The sequence below is a fragment of the Calypte anna genome, chromosome 10 (assembly GCF_003957555.1).
Source record: "Calypte anna isolate BGI_N300 chromosome 10, bCalAnn1_v1.p, whole genome shotgun sequence".
NCBI classification, from domain to species: domain Eukaryota; kingdom Metazoa; phylum Chordata; class Aves; order Apodiformes; family Trochilidae; genus Calypte; species Calypte anna.
In genome coordinates this window covers 11,414,547-11,430,305 of record NC_044256.1, presented here as the reverse complement: position 1 = coordinate 11,430,305, position 15,759 = coordinate 11,414,547, and the positions used below count along the sequence as shown (strand labels likewise).

At 42.8% G+C, this 15,759-nt stretch overlaps 2 protein-coding genes across 3 annotated transcripts; one reads left to right on the top strand and one right to left on the bottom strand.

Moving 5' to 3' along the window:
* Positions 1 to 4,066: 4,066 nt before the first annotated feature.
* LOC103526872 (CDC42 small effector protein 2-B) lies at positions 4,067 to 12,548 on the bottom strand. Of its 2 annotated transcripts, XM_030457167.1 has the most exons (6): positions 12,534 to 12,548; positions 9,913 to 10,447; positions 8,159 to 8,264; positions 7,833 to 8,046; positions 7,315 to 7,416; positions 4,067 to 6,790 (listed from the first exon to the last, which is right to left on the bottom strand). In XM_030457167.1, the coding sequence occupies exons 4-6, from the start codon at positions 7,884 to 7,886 to the stop codon at positions 6,716 to 6,718; spliced, it is 231 nt and encodes a 76-aa protein (XP_030313027.1). In that variant the 5' UTR covers positions 7,887 to 8,046; positions 8,159 to 8,264; positions 9,913 to 10,447; positions 12,534 to 12,548; the 3' UTR covers positions 4,067 to 6,715. The 2 variants fall into 2 exon arrangements, 1 of the variants encoding a protein (XP_030313027.1); XR_003987975.1 differs by lacking the exons at positions 8,159 to 8,264; positions 12,534 to 12,548 and having other exon boundaries at positions 9,913 to 10,405.
* A 193-nt stretch (positions 12,549 to 12,741) lies between these two features.
* On the top strand, positions 12,742 to 15,754 carry LOC103526930 (nicotinamide riboside kinase 2). Its single transcript, XM_030456718.1, has 8 exons — positions 12,742 to 13,066; positions 13,272 to 13,362; positions 13,769 to 13,814; positions 13,954 to 14,140; positions 14,375 to 14,446; positions 15,085 to 15,191; positions 15,367 to 15,458; positions 15,572 to 15,754. Exons 1-8 carry the CDS (start codon positions 13,041 to 13,043, stop codon positions 15,575 to 15,577), a joined length of 627 nt encoding a protein of 208 aa, XP_030312578.1. The 5' UTR covers positions 12,742 to 13,040; the 3' UTR covers positions 15,578 to 15,754.
* The last annotated feature ends 5 nt before the right edge of the window (positions 15,755 to 15,759 follow it).

Sequence of the window (15,759 nt, the reverse complement as noted above, 5' to 3'; positions counted from 1 at the left end):
AATCAATACACAAACTTGATATGAAGGAATTTTTAATGTCTTCTTTTTGAAGAAACAAGATGGAACATTGTCCCAAATACTGAATGTAAATAAGAAATTTAAGAAATCTAGTGGTTGATAGAGTAGTAGGGTAGAAGGAAATGAAAAGGAAGTGGCTTAACCAAAATAATTTTTATTGTGCCCTCTATAAACTCTCTTTCAGTGCTTTATATTTTCACAGGTTTTTAGCTGAAGCCTGGAACCAGACCGCAGGATAATACAATGAAACCTCTGGACAGAAGTCTCATGGGCAACATCGTTACTGAGACCTCCGAGAGTTCTTCAGTCTCCGAGGATCTCCACACACGGCAAAGGACATGTACAACAGCCTGATGGGACCTCTGTCTCCAGGCAAGAAAATTATCCCAAACATAGAAAGACTGGTATTTAAGATTTTTTTATTAATACAAACACATGCTTAGCAACTTTTCCCCAGGTGCTAACAACCTTATCTGAATACCAGGAAATAGCAACCTATGCAAGCAAGAGATACCCTGGTTCACTGAATATTATGCAGCAGAGAGAAGAAACAGTTCAAAGGTGATGTTTAAAGTAGTTGAAAGAACTGATATGTCAGTATGCAGCAAGGCCACATTAACATGCATTAATGAAGGACTGTAAACCTTACTTCTGAATTGTATTTTCAAGCTGTTATCACACCTTCAAAGGAACTGAGGCAGGTTTTAATATTTCCTGGTGGCAGAGACTGCAAAGGTAAACTGGGTAACTGCTTTTAAAGGTACATTGCTTTCACCTGCTTCAGCACAGTGAGGTTGGACTTTCAAACTTGCAGGTATTAGATTAAATTTTAAAATGAAGATTTCTGTCTAAAATAAGTGCCACTGTTTTGCCTGATCTATGGCTCCTTAATATGAGACAGCTGTGAAGAGATTAATTACTGGCTATCAGTACAGTCTTTATTACCATTTAGCCTCAGCTAAAGTAAGTTATGTAAAATGTCCATGTCCCTCTTAAGCACCAGCAAGATCAGATGCATGTAAATATACTATTATTAGAATAATAATAATCCTGTAACTAAACACTTTTTCTAGTTGTATAACTTTAAAAGAACTGATTATTTCCTTCCACTTAACTTACTTGAGATGAAGGTCTAAAGATATGCATATATATTAAAAATATATATTAAAACAGTAAAAGACAACTTCTTTTTCACCTCTGAATTAGGATAGGCCCTTTGTAATAAAAAACTCTCTTTTATTCTCTTTCTATTTATATGCAAATATTGGGGGAAACCTAGAATTTGTTATAAAGAGAATATTTTTCCCTTTTACATTGTTTAAATAGCAAAAAAGAAAAAAAAAAGAAGACGTTTACTTTATAAAGTAATTTCAATCCAGCTGTAGAGGTCTCAACAGACACCTCAAAATTGTTGTTCTTGTCCATCTGTTACTACTTCCTTCTAAAAGGGATTTTAACTAGGTTAAGAGAACTTCCTCCCATTTGAACTACATTTTTAGGTATCATTTTAGGATTTTGGTCACTCTGATGGATGCTCAGACACAAGATTCAAGGAACAACTGACAATCACAGTGTGTTCAGCAGCTGTGCTGCAACACTTGATAAGCCAGTCAGGGGATGTGCAGGCTAAAGCACACCAGGCCATGGGTGCCCCTGCACACCACAGTCCCCCTGAAAAGGCAATTTTTTTATTATAACAGGAGTTTGCTCATCTGTAGCTGCCCAGGTGAAGGCAGCAGTCCTAGATAAGCACAAGCACCTCACCTTGGGAGGCTTTTTGGCACAAGAACACAATAAAGTCCCTGACACTGTTTTCTTTCACTTTTCCTTTCTCTGCATAGCATGGGGATAAAAGGTCTGAATGAAAACCTGGTGTAGCCATGGTAGCCTCCTGGCATCTCAGCCTGCAGAGAGCCCAGGAGAACACCACTCAAACCTCCTCAGGCACAAGAAAGTCATTACAGCCTCTCAGCTCCAACCTGTCCATACTCCCTCAACCCCTACAAGCTGAGTATGAGGTGGAACAAGCTCGTTTCCCTAAAGTTTTGCCAGCAGGGTGAACCAAAGGCAAAATACTCTTTTACTACTGCTATTTTGTATTAACTCTTAAGTTTTATCAGTTTTCTGTTCGACCAAGGTAGCACTGGGCGCAGCAGGCCTCAGCATTTAGAACATATGCAACCTCACATGCATCAGAAAAAAAAAACAAAAAAACCCCACTTTGCTTTCAAAACATCTACATGGTATCAGACTGCAACTGTTGAAACCTCAGCTAGCTTGCTGGGTGGCTTCACGCTTTCTGAGAAGAGCTTTAAAAGCCACTGCAGGAAGAGGATACAACTATTGCCAGTTACAATGGCAATCTGTGTCTCAAAGTCCCAGTTTAGTCATGCACTTAAGTGCCCAATTTCCTCCATATACCAATTATGCACACATTACAAGTATTTTCCAATCAATATCAACAAAGCTGTGCATGGCAGATGATAAACATGAACATGCACGTACTCTGCTCCCCACTCTTTCCTCAGAAACACCACGTTGCCTCTGCACAGCCTCATGACCTGACTTGTTGTGTATCTCATTATTCTGGAGTTCCCAGTCTCCCCCTTGGCCTCTCTGACCACCTTCCCAGGAGTATGAAGCAGTAACAAGGAGACTCTATGCTTTCATGCAGCAAAGTACAGAACTGTCTCCGAGCTGCATGTGGTGCTAAGTTTTAATTAATTAGCTGCACAGCTCAAGGCTCTGTTGAAGATACAACTCTCCAACAGGCAGGCCAGCTGATAGACAGGATCTGTTCTCTGCAGGACAAGGAAACTTCTTACATCTGCCCTGCAACCACATGAATATAGGCAGGAAAACCACTGGCATAAGTAACCTGGGCCTCGTGTGCCATTACATTGTAAGAAAAAAGGGTAGTTTGTCTGCAGAATCACAAGCACCAACCACTTAAAGCACCTCTTCAGGGGCACTGGTACTTCAGCTGCAGAGGTAAGCAGCTACAATTTTGAATTTCAAGCATTAGTTGCTACTTTGGGTCTAAACTGTGTTGAATCCAGCCCCTGTATTAAGACAGAAAGGTACACAGGAAGAGTGGTACTAGAACTGCAGGGAATTAGAAGCCCCCATTTTAAAAAATAAATATGAAAGTTTTATTCCAAGCAGGTTTGCTTTTTGTTTGTTTGTTTGTTTGGTTTGGTTTTAGGGAAAAAAACCATTCTAGTCTTTGTTTTCTGTCCTGAAGCCAATCTGTAATCTAAAGAACCAAATTTTTTTTAATTTCGAGACTCCACACCTTTGACCTTAACCCTTATTGTGTGATTCACTTGTCTTACAGATTTTAGAAGTGAAAGGAGGTTATCTTTTTGACACCACTGTTTTCTTCCTGTAGTTCATCTCGTCCAACTCCACAGCAGCTATGAAAGACAGACAAGATTATTCTCACCTTCAGCTGTTTGGCTTTTATGACAGTGGCACAGAACTGTTAGCAAAATAAGTCCAGACACAATCAAGAGCAGACCTGTGATCATCTTTCACTGACAGATTTGATTTTGTTTCCAGTGTTACAGTATTCAGTAACATATAATGAATTTCATAAACATACCTCCATGGAACTTAGCATTACTACAAGGTAGTGGTAGCATTACTACTGGGTATCTCACTTTCCTAATCTCACAGTGAGATGAAGGGTATTTATTAATCTCTTAAACATTTTCCATCTCTACAGAATGGAAGCTACAGAAGCACCTGACAGTCAAAGATCATACAAATGAACAGCACTACTTGCCTGGGCTGGGAGTTATCAGATTACAGGCTAATTGGGAACATGGCACGACAGCACGTAACTGTGACAAAGCTGCTCTGCAGGAGGTAAAAAGGCATAATAGGTTGTGAAAAAGCCAAATACCTCTTCTACATACTGTCTGCAGGTTTATGCAAGACTATGGGATAGTCAGTAAAGCCTAATGGGAACATCAGGGGTAAAACAGGATTTAAAACATCAGTTACGCATTTAAAACATCAGTTACACCACCCCAACTATTTTTTTTTAGGGTAGCAGAGGGGTACTGTGTTAAGTCTGCAGACTCCTACCTATAGAAGACTTGACCCTGCTTCTCTTGCAAATTATTTTACTTCCAACTACAAGAAAAAACCATACAGTGCCATCAGCCATACAGAGCTGTAATGTTTCATCACCACATTGTGCTGATACAAGGTTTCTACAGCCTACAACTCAGATGAAAAAGGTTGATCCTTTGGTCTTATTTGCTGTATTTTTTTCTAGTTAAGCTCAAAAACAACCAAGCAATCAACCAAAAACCCCCACAACGGAGTAATAGCTTGCACAGAGCAGAGAGAAAAGCATTGGTGTAAAATTGTGCTCTCTAGTGGAGAAATATGATTTTGTGCAACAAATTTAAATTGTGCTGATCCACCCACTTAACCAACAGGTTAAACAGAGAAAATAGCAGGATTTTCATCAATATGAAGAGTACAAGTGCTTAGTTCAACAGATTTATTATTATTATGAAGAAAGGTTTATACTGAGTTACATCACAGATTACAGCTAGATAAGGCTGCTAAATATACAAGAAAAACCCTAACTCCCAAGGCATACTTTTATTTATTTAGATTTTCAAAGTAATGGCACTCTTAATGCAATAGCAATGAATTTCCTTTTAATGATGTGACACCCTAGCATGGTCCTATAGAATCTGATAAAAATAGGTTAGTTTTACACCAGATAGTGCAACTTGATTAACATGATGAAAATTAGGATTTTTTAATAAATATGGGTCTGTTGATTTATTTTTAGAGAGAACTGACACAATCACCAACTCCTTTATTTCTAGTTATGAATACAGCACAATCTGCCCTCTTACAACATTAAAACACAAGTTCCCTTCTACCTGACAGCTTCCCTATCACAATTTTTTCTGGGCAGATATGAACAATGGTTGTATGAAATCGATTTAATAGCAGATTAATTTAGAATCTATTCTTTACAACAACTTGGCCACTTCATGCTTCCTCAGCAGTTTACAGGATTTAGCTTCTTTGAACTCTGCATCTTAACTAAGCTGTTGGAATAAATCTGCCCTTAGAACATAAATATATAAAAGACTTAAAAAAGCAAAATGTACAGCCAACTCATGCTAATTTTAAAATGTATTTAAATTTGGCATGCATAGTAATGCAAGAGTAAGGATCTATCAAGAAATGGATATTAGATTTCTCCTTTGTGGATGCAGAATGTTATGATCAGCTGTTAACTGTTACAGAAAGTAACATCCTCTCTTCCTCTTTGGCCCTTGAAGATGAAATAGGGGTTGGTTTTTTTCATTCTCTTTTTTAATTGCATACAGAAACACAGAGCTGCCTTCTGTAAGCCAGTTTAACAATTCAGCAGTCCCATCTGTCTGGATTTATGAAGTATCACAATCCATAAACAGAATCATACAAGCTGAAGTATTTGCCAGCTAGATGTTCTCTTAAAATGGAAAAAAATTCAAAACTCATTTTATGCCTAAGCAAGGAGAGAGTTCCACTGACTTCCAGCATAACTGGTGCTGATATGGCAGTGACTTATACCCCTGTATTTAGCTAATCCCATGACAGCAAGATTTCCCATTTCTGCACGGGTAGTCATTCAGAATTTTGAGCCAGGGAGCAGTTGTCAGTGATTAGGTAAAAGAAAAACCTAGCTCTACTTCAGCAGCTTTCTCACATCACTTAAGAGAAAAATGAGATGAAAGAACAAAATAATAAACTAGTTTGGGTATGGTTACATATTTATGGCTATTTAAATATTTACAAAGTGCTGGAACTCTGAGTTACTGCTATGGATGGGTAAATGGAGAGAGTGATCTAAATATGTTTAGTTTAAAATTCAAGAGCAGTCATACAGAATTAACACAGTTGTGAGCACCACTTGAAGTGAACTGTTACATCTTATTAGTTCATACTGTCAGTCACAGCAGTGCAGGTATGGAAGGGAGGCAGCCCAGACACACAGGGAAATGCCTGGTTTTCAAAGCCTCATTCAAGAGCAGGTATGCTTGTAAAATCTCTATTTTTAGCTGCAAAAGTGTTATCACAGCACAGCAAAAGTTTCACTGGATTTTGCAGACTCAATTGATTATTTTACATTTAGAGTTCACTTACTATTAAAAGAAATTAAAAAATACCGAAGTACATCTCAGTAGATCTATGCATTAGGTTGTAATCCATATAAAAAACAGACTCCAAAGTTACATTACAGACTACAAGGTCCTACTTAGCAATTCAGTTTAGCCCATATAGGAAGTGCAAACATGTGATATCTTCCAATGAAACCAACCTCTGCGTTTCTTCAGAGGAGAAAAAGACAGATACCAAAACTCCAGACAATTCATATTGACTTCCAGTAACCTCCTACATCCAAACTCTGCTTTGTGAGGTTTTTGGGACACAGCTAGGAAGTCACCCAGAGTGATAAATTACAGTTGCTACCATAACATTGACATGACAGACCATTTTAACAATAAATTACAAAAATTCCTTCAGAAGCTATTGTGTTAAGAACACCAAAGCTTGCACTGACCTATTTATACTTCAAGTGCTCTCCCTACTCCATAATAAAGAGGTTTTAGAGAATGTGAAAGCACAGTCCAGGGGGTCCTCATAAGACAGAGCAGATTTCAGCCTTCTCTGTTTCCTATATCTCAGCAGTTGCAGAAGTGCCACTTGTGTAGCCACCTTTAGACTTCATGTGGTCCTGAATTGATACAGTCTAGAAAAAAAGATTATTAGAACATGCATCTAATCAAGTCTGGTTTACAGAGCAATTATTAAAAGCATCAATTTAAAGAGGCAGGTGAGCCATATACTTACAGTGCTGTGGGGAGCTATAACAACTCAATCCAGGATTGTTAAATACTATTTTAAGTCAGTGCATGAAATGGGTCTTGCTATTAAACATCCTCTTACTCTTCTAGCCCTCACTCTGTCAGAGCTTTGAATTAGGGTGATGTGTTATGTGGACCTAGTATCAAGTGGACCCACAGAATCCTTATTCAGAAGGTTCTCATCACATGTAAAGATACTGGGGAAATGGGCCATTCTTGCTGGACATATCTTTCCACAAGATCTTACATTTACAAACCAAAGCACAGTTCTGTTCCTATGCTATTCTATTGATGAAAAAAAACAAAGTCAGATTTTATTCCCTCTTACAATTACCTAGTATTTTATTAGCTACTTGCTCTACAGATTATTGAGTGGAGATTTCTGCTTATCTAAGAAGTGCAAACTTACTGATGAAAAGTCACTGCTCATCTCTCTCGCCCCAACATGTGCAGTGTGTACAAAGTTCATAGGTTCCCCAATCATATTCCTGTCCAGTCTCCGACGCCTCTTCTGTAAGAAAGAAGATATCTTGGGTCTCTGTTTAGAAAATGAGCAGCTTTTAGACAGAAACAGGCAGATGAGTTTAAAAAAAGTCAGTAGTGACCCCTAAGGACTCACTAAGACCAAGCTGAAGTTTCAGACTGCAGTAAGAGAGGGTCAAAGTCATATTTATGATTGTTAATTGAATTTTAACAAAAACTTTCTTTTATGTTGGAAAGTCAGGGCCTGAGAACTGCCAGCAGTCACACGGCCAGAGGTTCTGGAGAAACACACACAGTTTAAACATAATTTAACAGGTCCATTTTTAGCTTCTGCATTACTTAGCTCAAACTAATCAAAACCACATGACAGTGAAAATGCTTTCTACACAACTGAAAGACAAGATTTCAGGACTAATAAAGGAGGGCAGCTGTGCATCTACCTACCGTCTGGGGCTGTTCACCATTGCACCAATTAAAACAAACCAGGAACTCAGTCATTATATTTTTTCAGTAGTTAATAAGGTCTTGTTAAAGGAAATTATTTCTCTGGGAGTTAATGCAGTAGAAAGCCCAAGATGCAGTTTCTGAAGTGAGTTTAGGAAGGAATTGCTTGTGCAGAATCACTGTAAAGAGTACAGAAAGCATCCGAGGAGGACACCTGAAAAGAGAGCATTTGAGTTTACACTAAAACACAGCAAAGTCTTGTAAAAGTTATTGAGCAACAGACATTTCAAAAAACTAAAACAAGGTTGTAAGATTCATAAACATACATGGACAGAAGAGCAGCATCAATTTCAAATCAGTATATTCATGTCAGAAATCAGGATTAACAACTCTGCACATTTATTCCCAGACCATGGCATAAGTTCTTGTTAACTTACAGAAGAGGGGGAGGAAAAAGGGGAGGAAAAAGGGGAGGAAAAAGGGGAGGAAAAAGGGGAGGAAAAAGGGGAGGAAAAAGGGGAGGAAAAAGGGGAGGAAAAAGGGGAGGAAAAAGGGGAGGAAAAAGGAAGGCTGGAATTAAATAAGGTTCTTTTTAACAGTCTGATGCAATTTTAAGCAGAGACAGCCAATGCTTATGAGTTAGTTAGAATTTGAAAATAAATTAAAAAAATTTTTTTTTTAAAAAAAGGCTTTGAAGCACAATAGATCGAATGCCTAACATATACAAAAATGTTCAAGAAAGTTTCCTTCTTACATCTGATACAATTACTTTTCTTAGACATAGAAAAGCTCACAGTAAGTATCCTACAACTCCAAAAAGCCCTTAAAAGAGAAAAAAAGAGCTTTGTATATCAACAGAAACTGATCACCAGAGCCCAGAACTTCCCAGAATGTATAAAACTACTAACACAGCTTTCCTGAATGGGAGACCCAACCAGGAAACTCACTGACTTTAAATACCCTGAAGCTATGACAAACCCCAACTTTTTAGTGGTTAATAACTTTTTTTTTTTTCAAGTACCTTCCTTCAAAACAAACCCAGGGCTAAAGAGTAGCTTTTCATATCAACTTCCATGTAAATCCTTACCCTAGTTCATTAAAGATGATTACATGTTAATGACTTCAGGCTTCCACAAACCCCCCTGAAGTCTTCACAACCAAACAGCATAACCTTCCCCCTTCAGACATTTCTCTTATGTAGTTACACAATTATGTATTTACAGAATCACAGAATGTTTTAGGTTGGAAGAGACCTCCAAGATCATCCAGCCCAATCTTTGACCAACACCATAAGCTAACTACTAAACCATGTCCTTAAGGACCAGGTCCAAATGCCTTTTTAATACCTCCAGGGATGGTGACCCCACCACTGCCCTGGCGAGGCCATTCCAATGCCTGACAACCCTTTCAGTGAAAAGATGTTTCCTAACATCCAGCCTAAACCTCCCCTAGCACAACTTCCATCCATTTAGCACATCTATTTCTTTCACCTTTGTGGTTTCTTGTAGTTCATAATTTCTTACACTTCAAGTAGATTTTTTTTTTTTAATTTCTGCCATTTATCTTTCAAAGCATCTGTTATTTTTGCCTCACCTTTAGGTGGCCTACATGATATGTTATTGCAGAACATTAAATTTATTATTTCACTTTACCCCAGGTGGCTTCAATGCAACTCAGTATCTGTCTCACTCATTTTTCACCTCACCTCACCTCACCTCACCTCACCCCCTTACAGCAATCTTTATCACCACCAATGCCTTGTTTGGGTGCAAAGAAGGGACAGTGACCCACACAACAGTAAGAACACACAGAAGCCGAAGCTTTTGCCTTACACTTGACATTAGTTGCATATTTTATGAGTCTATTTCATATTAAGGAGACTGTATCAAAGCCAAGATTTTCTTAAAAAAAACCCATAATGTGTCCCTGTACACCAGTAACCGGCTCTGAAAAAAGACTGAGGGAAGCATCAAATCAGACACAGACACATCCCTGTCCCAAAATAACAGTTGAACACCCACTCTCCTCCCACCCTGCCTTCCAGCACCCACCACCCACCCCCACGGGGCTCCGTGCATACCTGCGTGGTACCTGCTGCTCCCGGGGAGTCCTGAGGGGACGCTGCGTCCTCATCCAAGCGCTGGCACGCAGCCAGCTCCTGCCTCGGCAACTCCAGAGCATTTGCAGCCCATGTTCCTGGGTTAGAATCCCAGCCGCTCAGCAAGAACGCTTCACTGTGATCCCGGGCCCTGCCACAGCTCCTCAGCTCCGTGCAGCGCTGCAGAGCTCCGCTGGGCACTTGACGCTCGCCCACAGGTGTCAGAAACGCAGAACGGAAACCAGAAATAGCGCCCGGGTTTGGCGTCAGCTCCGTGCAGCCGTGCGGCTCTCCCGGCACTATCCATGCAGCCTGTGGCTCACTTCCACCCCTGCGGCAGTGCTGCAGGTGTCCTCCTGGCACACAGCAGCACGGGAGGTCTTCCTGTTGTGTTTCACGACAGAATTCTTCTTTTCCTCTGCATGAGTCAGAGTGTCATCCTCCAGGACAGGAATGTTTGTGCCGGGGCACAGGACACCACCACCTTCCTCCCGGAGACTCAAGGTTTCCACGCGAACTGAGGGAATTTCAAAAACATCTCAGTGTGTTCAGGCTCGCCCAGCACTAATAAAAGCCAACAAGAATCCCCAAACCGAGCAGAAAACAACATTTTGTCACTGTTGGCACAGAGACCAGAACTGGACAATATCCTGTTGTTCTTTCTCTCTATTTTTCACCATTGAAGCAGTATCATTGAGGAGAGAGAGACAAAGGGCCAGGGCACACACAGACACAGATGTTGAATGCAGTGGGCAGGATGCAGAGCCCTTCTGCAGTCATGGCCTTAAAGTGCCTGAGAGCTTTGGGAATATTTAGAGATACTTAGCCAGGCAGAAGATTCAATCTATTCTTTCATTGCTCTCTACTAAAAGGTATTAAAAATATTATTGTATTTTTATTTACAAAAAAATAAATTCTATATGGAGTGGAAAATGTTTGGCTGAATCAAAACAGAAGAATTCTCCCTTTCCACAGACTTGAGAGATTCCTGGTAATCTTGATAGATAATGTCCACCAAACATACTTCAAGACTAACGTGAAACAGTTTCAAACTGTTGAAATCTTGCTGTCAAGCAACTTTAACTGTTTGGGAAAAACATCCTGAGTAATATATGTACAGATTACAAATATAGTTTGAGATGTAGTTCTCAAACTACATAATAACACTATTTTGTAGCTGGATTATATGTTGGCCTTTTCCTATCCTGAAGCTCCACAGAAAGCTGAGAATAGGATTTTACCTGAGACCTCCATTAATCTAGGTCTGTTGGTATTGTTATTCTGAGGGATGTGGGTGTAGTCTGAGCAGATCTGAAGCGTCCCCCATTTAAAAGCTAATCAGACATACACAATTTAAAAATATTAAAAAAAAGACTCAGAGACCAAATTACGTGTTTTGTTCGGAAGCTAAAAATAACTGCATGAGAAATCTTACCAGAAGAAAATTAGTAAAAATTAGCAAAAAAGAGGAGAAGCTGAATGGTTGGCAACACACCAACCACTCGTACTGTAAACATGTTGACCAGAGTTGGTACCTTGTAAATTATGGAATTTAATGTTACTAAGAATAAACCCAGAGTAGAATGAAAGGAAAAATATAATAACTTTTTTAAAAAAGGCTCTGACTGTAAATTTTACGTCTTCATAGAAGGGGAAAAAACCTTGACAAGAAGAGTTGAAGTCCCTCAAGCATAGCAGAGTTTCCAGTCCTGCAGTTTCCTGAGGTTTTCTGCATCCAAGCAGCGGCAGCTGAGGGACAAACGCAACTGTGGAGGAAACTTGTGCTCCTGGAGCTACAGAAGCGGGAACTGCCCCTCTGCTGAGACCTGGGGATTACAAGAGACAAAGCCTCCGCACGGACTTTCCCAGGCAAATTTCTACTTGCCTATTAAAACACCCCAATCCCCAGGACATATCTTGACCTTGAGCGCAGAAGATGCTGGCGCAGCTGCTGGCTCATTCCCTGCACACTGCAGGGGTCACCCTGCCGCAGAGACCATTCCCGCCCCATCTCCCACACCGTCGAACTGACACAGGACGCAGGGCAGCCGAGGCCCGGCCCAGCCCGTTGCCTTTCCCTGCTCTATCCCGGCCCCTCAGGCAGCCTCAGCTCCTCACTGCCGAGGAGGGGACCGCTGAGGGGAGCGGGACGCAAAGAAGCCCCTGAGCCCTTTGGGATGGGGGTTTAAGGGCTCTGAGGCGAACGGCTGCCCCAGGGTAACACGGCTGAGAGCACAGCCCGATCCGCACGGCCCCAACCCCTCTGCCGCCGCAGCCGCGGTAACGGCCGCCAGACGAGGGCGCAAGGAGCAGTGCATCCTGAAGAGAAGGAGGCGGCAGCAGAACCGACACCTGCTCCACCCTCCTCAGGCTGCGGAGCTCGACCTGCCCCTTCACAGGGCGCGCCCCCTCACATACAGGGCGAAGGAGCCCAGCGGCACCGAGCCGGCCGCTAGAGCTCCCCTCCGGTACTAGTGCTGGCGGTGAGGCCGGGAGCCTGCGGACACCGCACGGGCCGATCGCGGCAGCCGCTACCAGACACCCCCCACTCCACCCCTCCCCATCCCTCCCCTCCCCTCCCGCCAGCAGCACCACCGCCTCACCCCTCTCCGGGGCGCGATGCTCCAGCCCTTGGCGCACTGCCCGCCCCCCGCAGCAGCCAATGAGAGCAGCAGAGCGGCCGCGCTGTAGCCCTATCGGGCGTGAGTGAGCGCGCACTGACCAATAGCCGCCAGGCGTCCGCGTCGCTCTCCCTCCATTGGCTGAGGCCCTGGTGGCAGCCGCCCAATGGGGGCGCAGGAGCGTCAGGGGAAGTCCCATGCAACGGGTCCGGGCCTCCCTTTGCCGAGCGCTCTGCTGCGGCGCGGATCAGCTCTGCTGCTGCTCCCTCCTCCTCCTCCGACCATGGCGTTGCCCAGCAGTTGACGTTGGGTTTCTCCCCTCTCTACCTTCTCCTCTTTCTCCAACCCCCTTCTTCCCTCCTTCCCCGGGTGTCCCGGTTTAGGCACGTAAGCGGCCGGTACCGGAGACACCGGGCCCCCCAAGTCCCCCACCCCCCGCCCCTCAGGAGCAGGCTGTAGGAGTCGGGCCGGGCGGCTACCGGACGCGCCATGAACATCATCATCGGCATCGGCGGGTGAGCGGACCCGGAGCGGGCCGGGGAGGGGTGGGGGTGGAGGGACGGATCGGGGCCCGGCGGAGGCGCGGCCCGGGCGCGGTTCTCCGGGCCCGTTTGTGCCGTTGCCGCAGTGGCGCCAGCGCGGAGGACGGGGGAGGGAGGGAGGGAGGGTGCGCGCACGTGGCCCGCCCGCGTCCCGACATGTCGCGCGGTGTCGCCGCAGAGTCACCAACGGAGGGAAGACCACCCTCACCCGCAGGCTGATGCAGGCCCTGCCCAACTGCAGCGTGGTGCACCAGGATGACTTCTTCAAGGTGAGGCGGGCGCCGGACAGCCCGGCCGCCCTCTGGAGGCCCCGGGGGAAAGCGAGGGGTGACCCCCGCACGCTTTCGCTTCTCTCGGGTCCCCGCGGCAGCTCCACGGCGTGGCTTGATTGGGGGGCTGGGGGATGAACCGGGGCTGTAATGCCTCCCGGTGACTTCCATTTTCTTAAAAGAGTGCTGCCCCTTTTCTAAGCGTCCTGGTGTTGGTGGGAAGATAGAGAAGCTGGGTACTTTATCTCGGCCTTGTTACCCTGCTTTTTATCTGCATGCGAGGAAACCTGGTGGAGGGTTAAGATTCTACTTCGTAGCTTCAGGGTTGAGATCTTGAACCTTGCTTTGAAATAGGTATGAAGCTTCCTAGTAGCTTTCCTGACCATTTTTCTTACCAATGTTTCAGCCCCAAGATGAAATAGAAGTTGAAGATGGGTTTAAACAGTATGATGGTAAGGCTTTGCTACAGTGTTATCAAAGTGTCACTCCAAATTTTTTCAGTATTTAAGTCCTTAATGTGCACTTTTTATACAGATTATTACTAGATGATACTTAACTACTGCTTGATGATATCTTTCTGTTTTGTCTCAGTGATAAGTGCATTAGATATGGAGGCTATGATGAATACCATAAACGCTTGGATAAAAAACCCAGTCAAGTTTGAACGTTCTCATGGGATCAACAACACGCTGGATGCCCAGATCTTACAAGAGAAGGAGGGAGAAGATGAAACAATCCACATTCTTATTGTTGAAGGCTTCCTACTTTACACCTACAGGTAATCAAATGTTCCTTCCTATATTTTAATCTTTATATAATTTTATGTGACAGGCACACCTCCAAAGGAATAAAAAGACCTGTTCTAAACTAAGAGTTAACAGCTAGCATTTGACTTCTGATGCTGAGCTTATGGGTTGCAAGTCTGAAGATAGCTCTAGGTGCATGGTAACTTTACCTTTCCATTCCTTGGTCCTGCTCAGTGTAGCTGTAACCAGACATGTCTCTCTTTCAGGCCACTGATTGATGTATTCCACCATCGGTACTTTCTTTCCATTCCATATGAAGAGTGTAAAAGGAGAAGGAGGTAGGTTTATCTTTCTGAAATCCCTTGCTACTCCAATACCATCTTTACTCTGTTCAAGGCTTTGTTTCTCTGAAGCTTTTAGATAAGATGAACACTTATGTAGCTGCTATGTACAAGACTGTAGCTTTCTTCACCAAACAAACCCAAAAAACTTCCTACCAAGCTGCTGTGTGAGGCTAGCACTCACTTGCTGCACACATTTTTCAGCAGGCTTTCTCCCTTTCTAGTTTTCAGATTACATGGTTTCTAAGTCTCACACTATCCTGGAGTTTCATGTTTGGCTGTTTTGTTCTACATGTACACTGTTCTTAATGCAAGTGAGATGTGTTAAACTTGAACTTACATTTCTGAGGAATAAGCAGAAAGCTATTTTATCCAAAGTTCTGCTAAAGCTTTAAGAAATTGGTGTTAATACCAGCCTGTCTTAGGAATCTCTTGCCTCTTAAGCACTTTGGACCCACGCATCAAATTCCATCTCTTTGGAATCTTTGTGCTTTCATCTTATGCTAAATAATGATGTCATATGCTCAGGTACTACATTGGAGGCAGCAGGCCCAGGCTAGTGTGTGGAGAAACTGAGTGTGAACTGTCATTTCCCTGAACTGTAATTAGATTAACTTTTAATAACTCTCTTATAGTTCAAGGAATTACACTGTACCAGATCCACCTGGGTTGTTTGATGGTCATGTTTGGCCGATGTATGTAAAACACAGGAAGATAATGGAGGATCTTGGAGTTGATGTGGGTAAGTCTTGAATGACAAAAGCACTTCTGAAAGATTGTTTATGGGAGTGCTTCTCAAACCTGGCATATATATACTGCTTGAGAGGTGAATGGAGTGCATGCTCTTTAAATTATGATCTGGCAGGCTTACAGAAACATTCAGTTACAGCTCTCTTATTTTACTTTCTTATTTTAAGTGCACTTGAATGGAACAAAATCAAAGGAGGAGCTGTTTAATGATGTGTATGGACAGATCCAGAACAAGATTGAAGAATTACTGAACATGAAGGTACACATTTCATACTTCTAGTTGCAACTCAAAGGCAACCCTTTTAAAAGCTGTGTTGAAAAATCATGAAAGTGTAACTCAAAGTTTGTTCATGTTTATGTCTTTCTGTTTAGAAATAAGATGCTGATGATTCTTGTGAAGAAGATTCCTGTGTGCTCCATGCTGTCTACCTAACTGCCACTAAAATTCCAGCTTCTGTGAAGACTCAACTCTTAAATTCAACTTTGCTCTATCTTCCCTTGAAAATGAGTTATATATGGTCATAATTAAAAAGCACTTCCCCCTTGTCTGTCATCTTTTC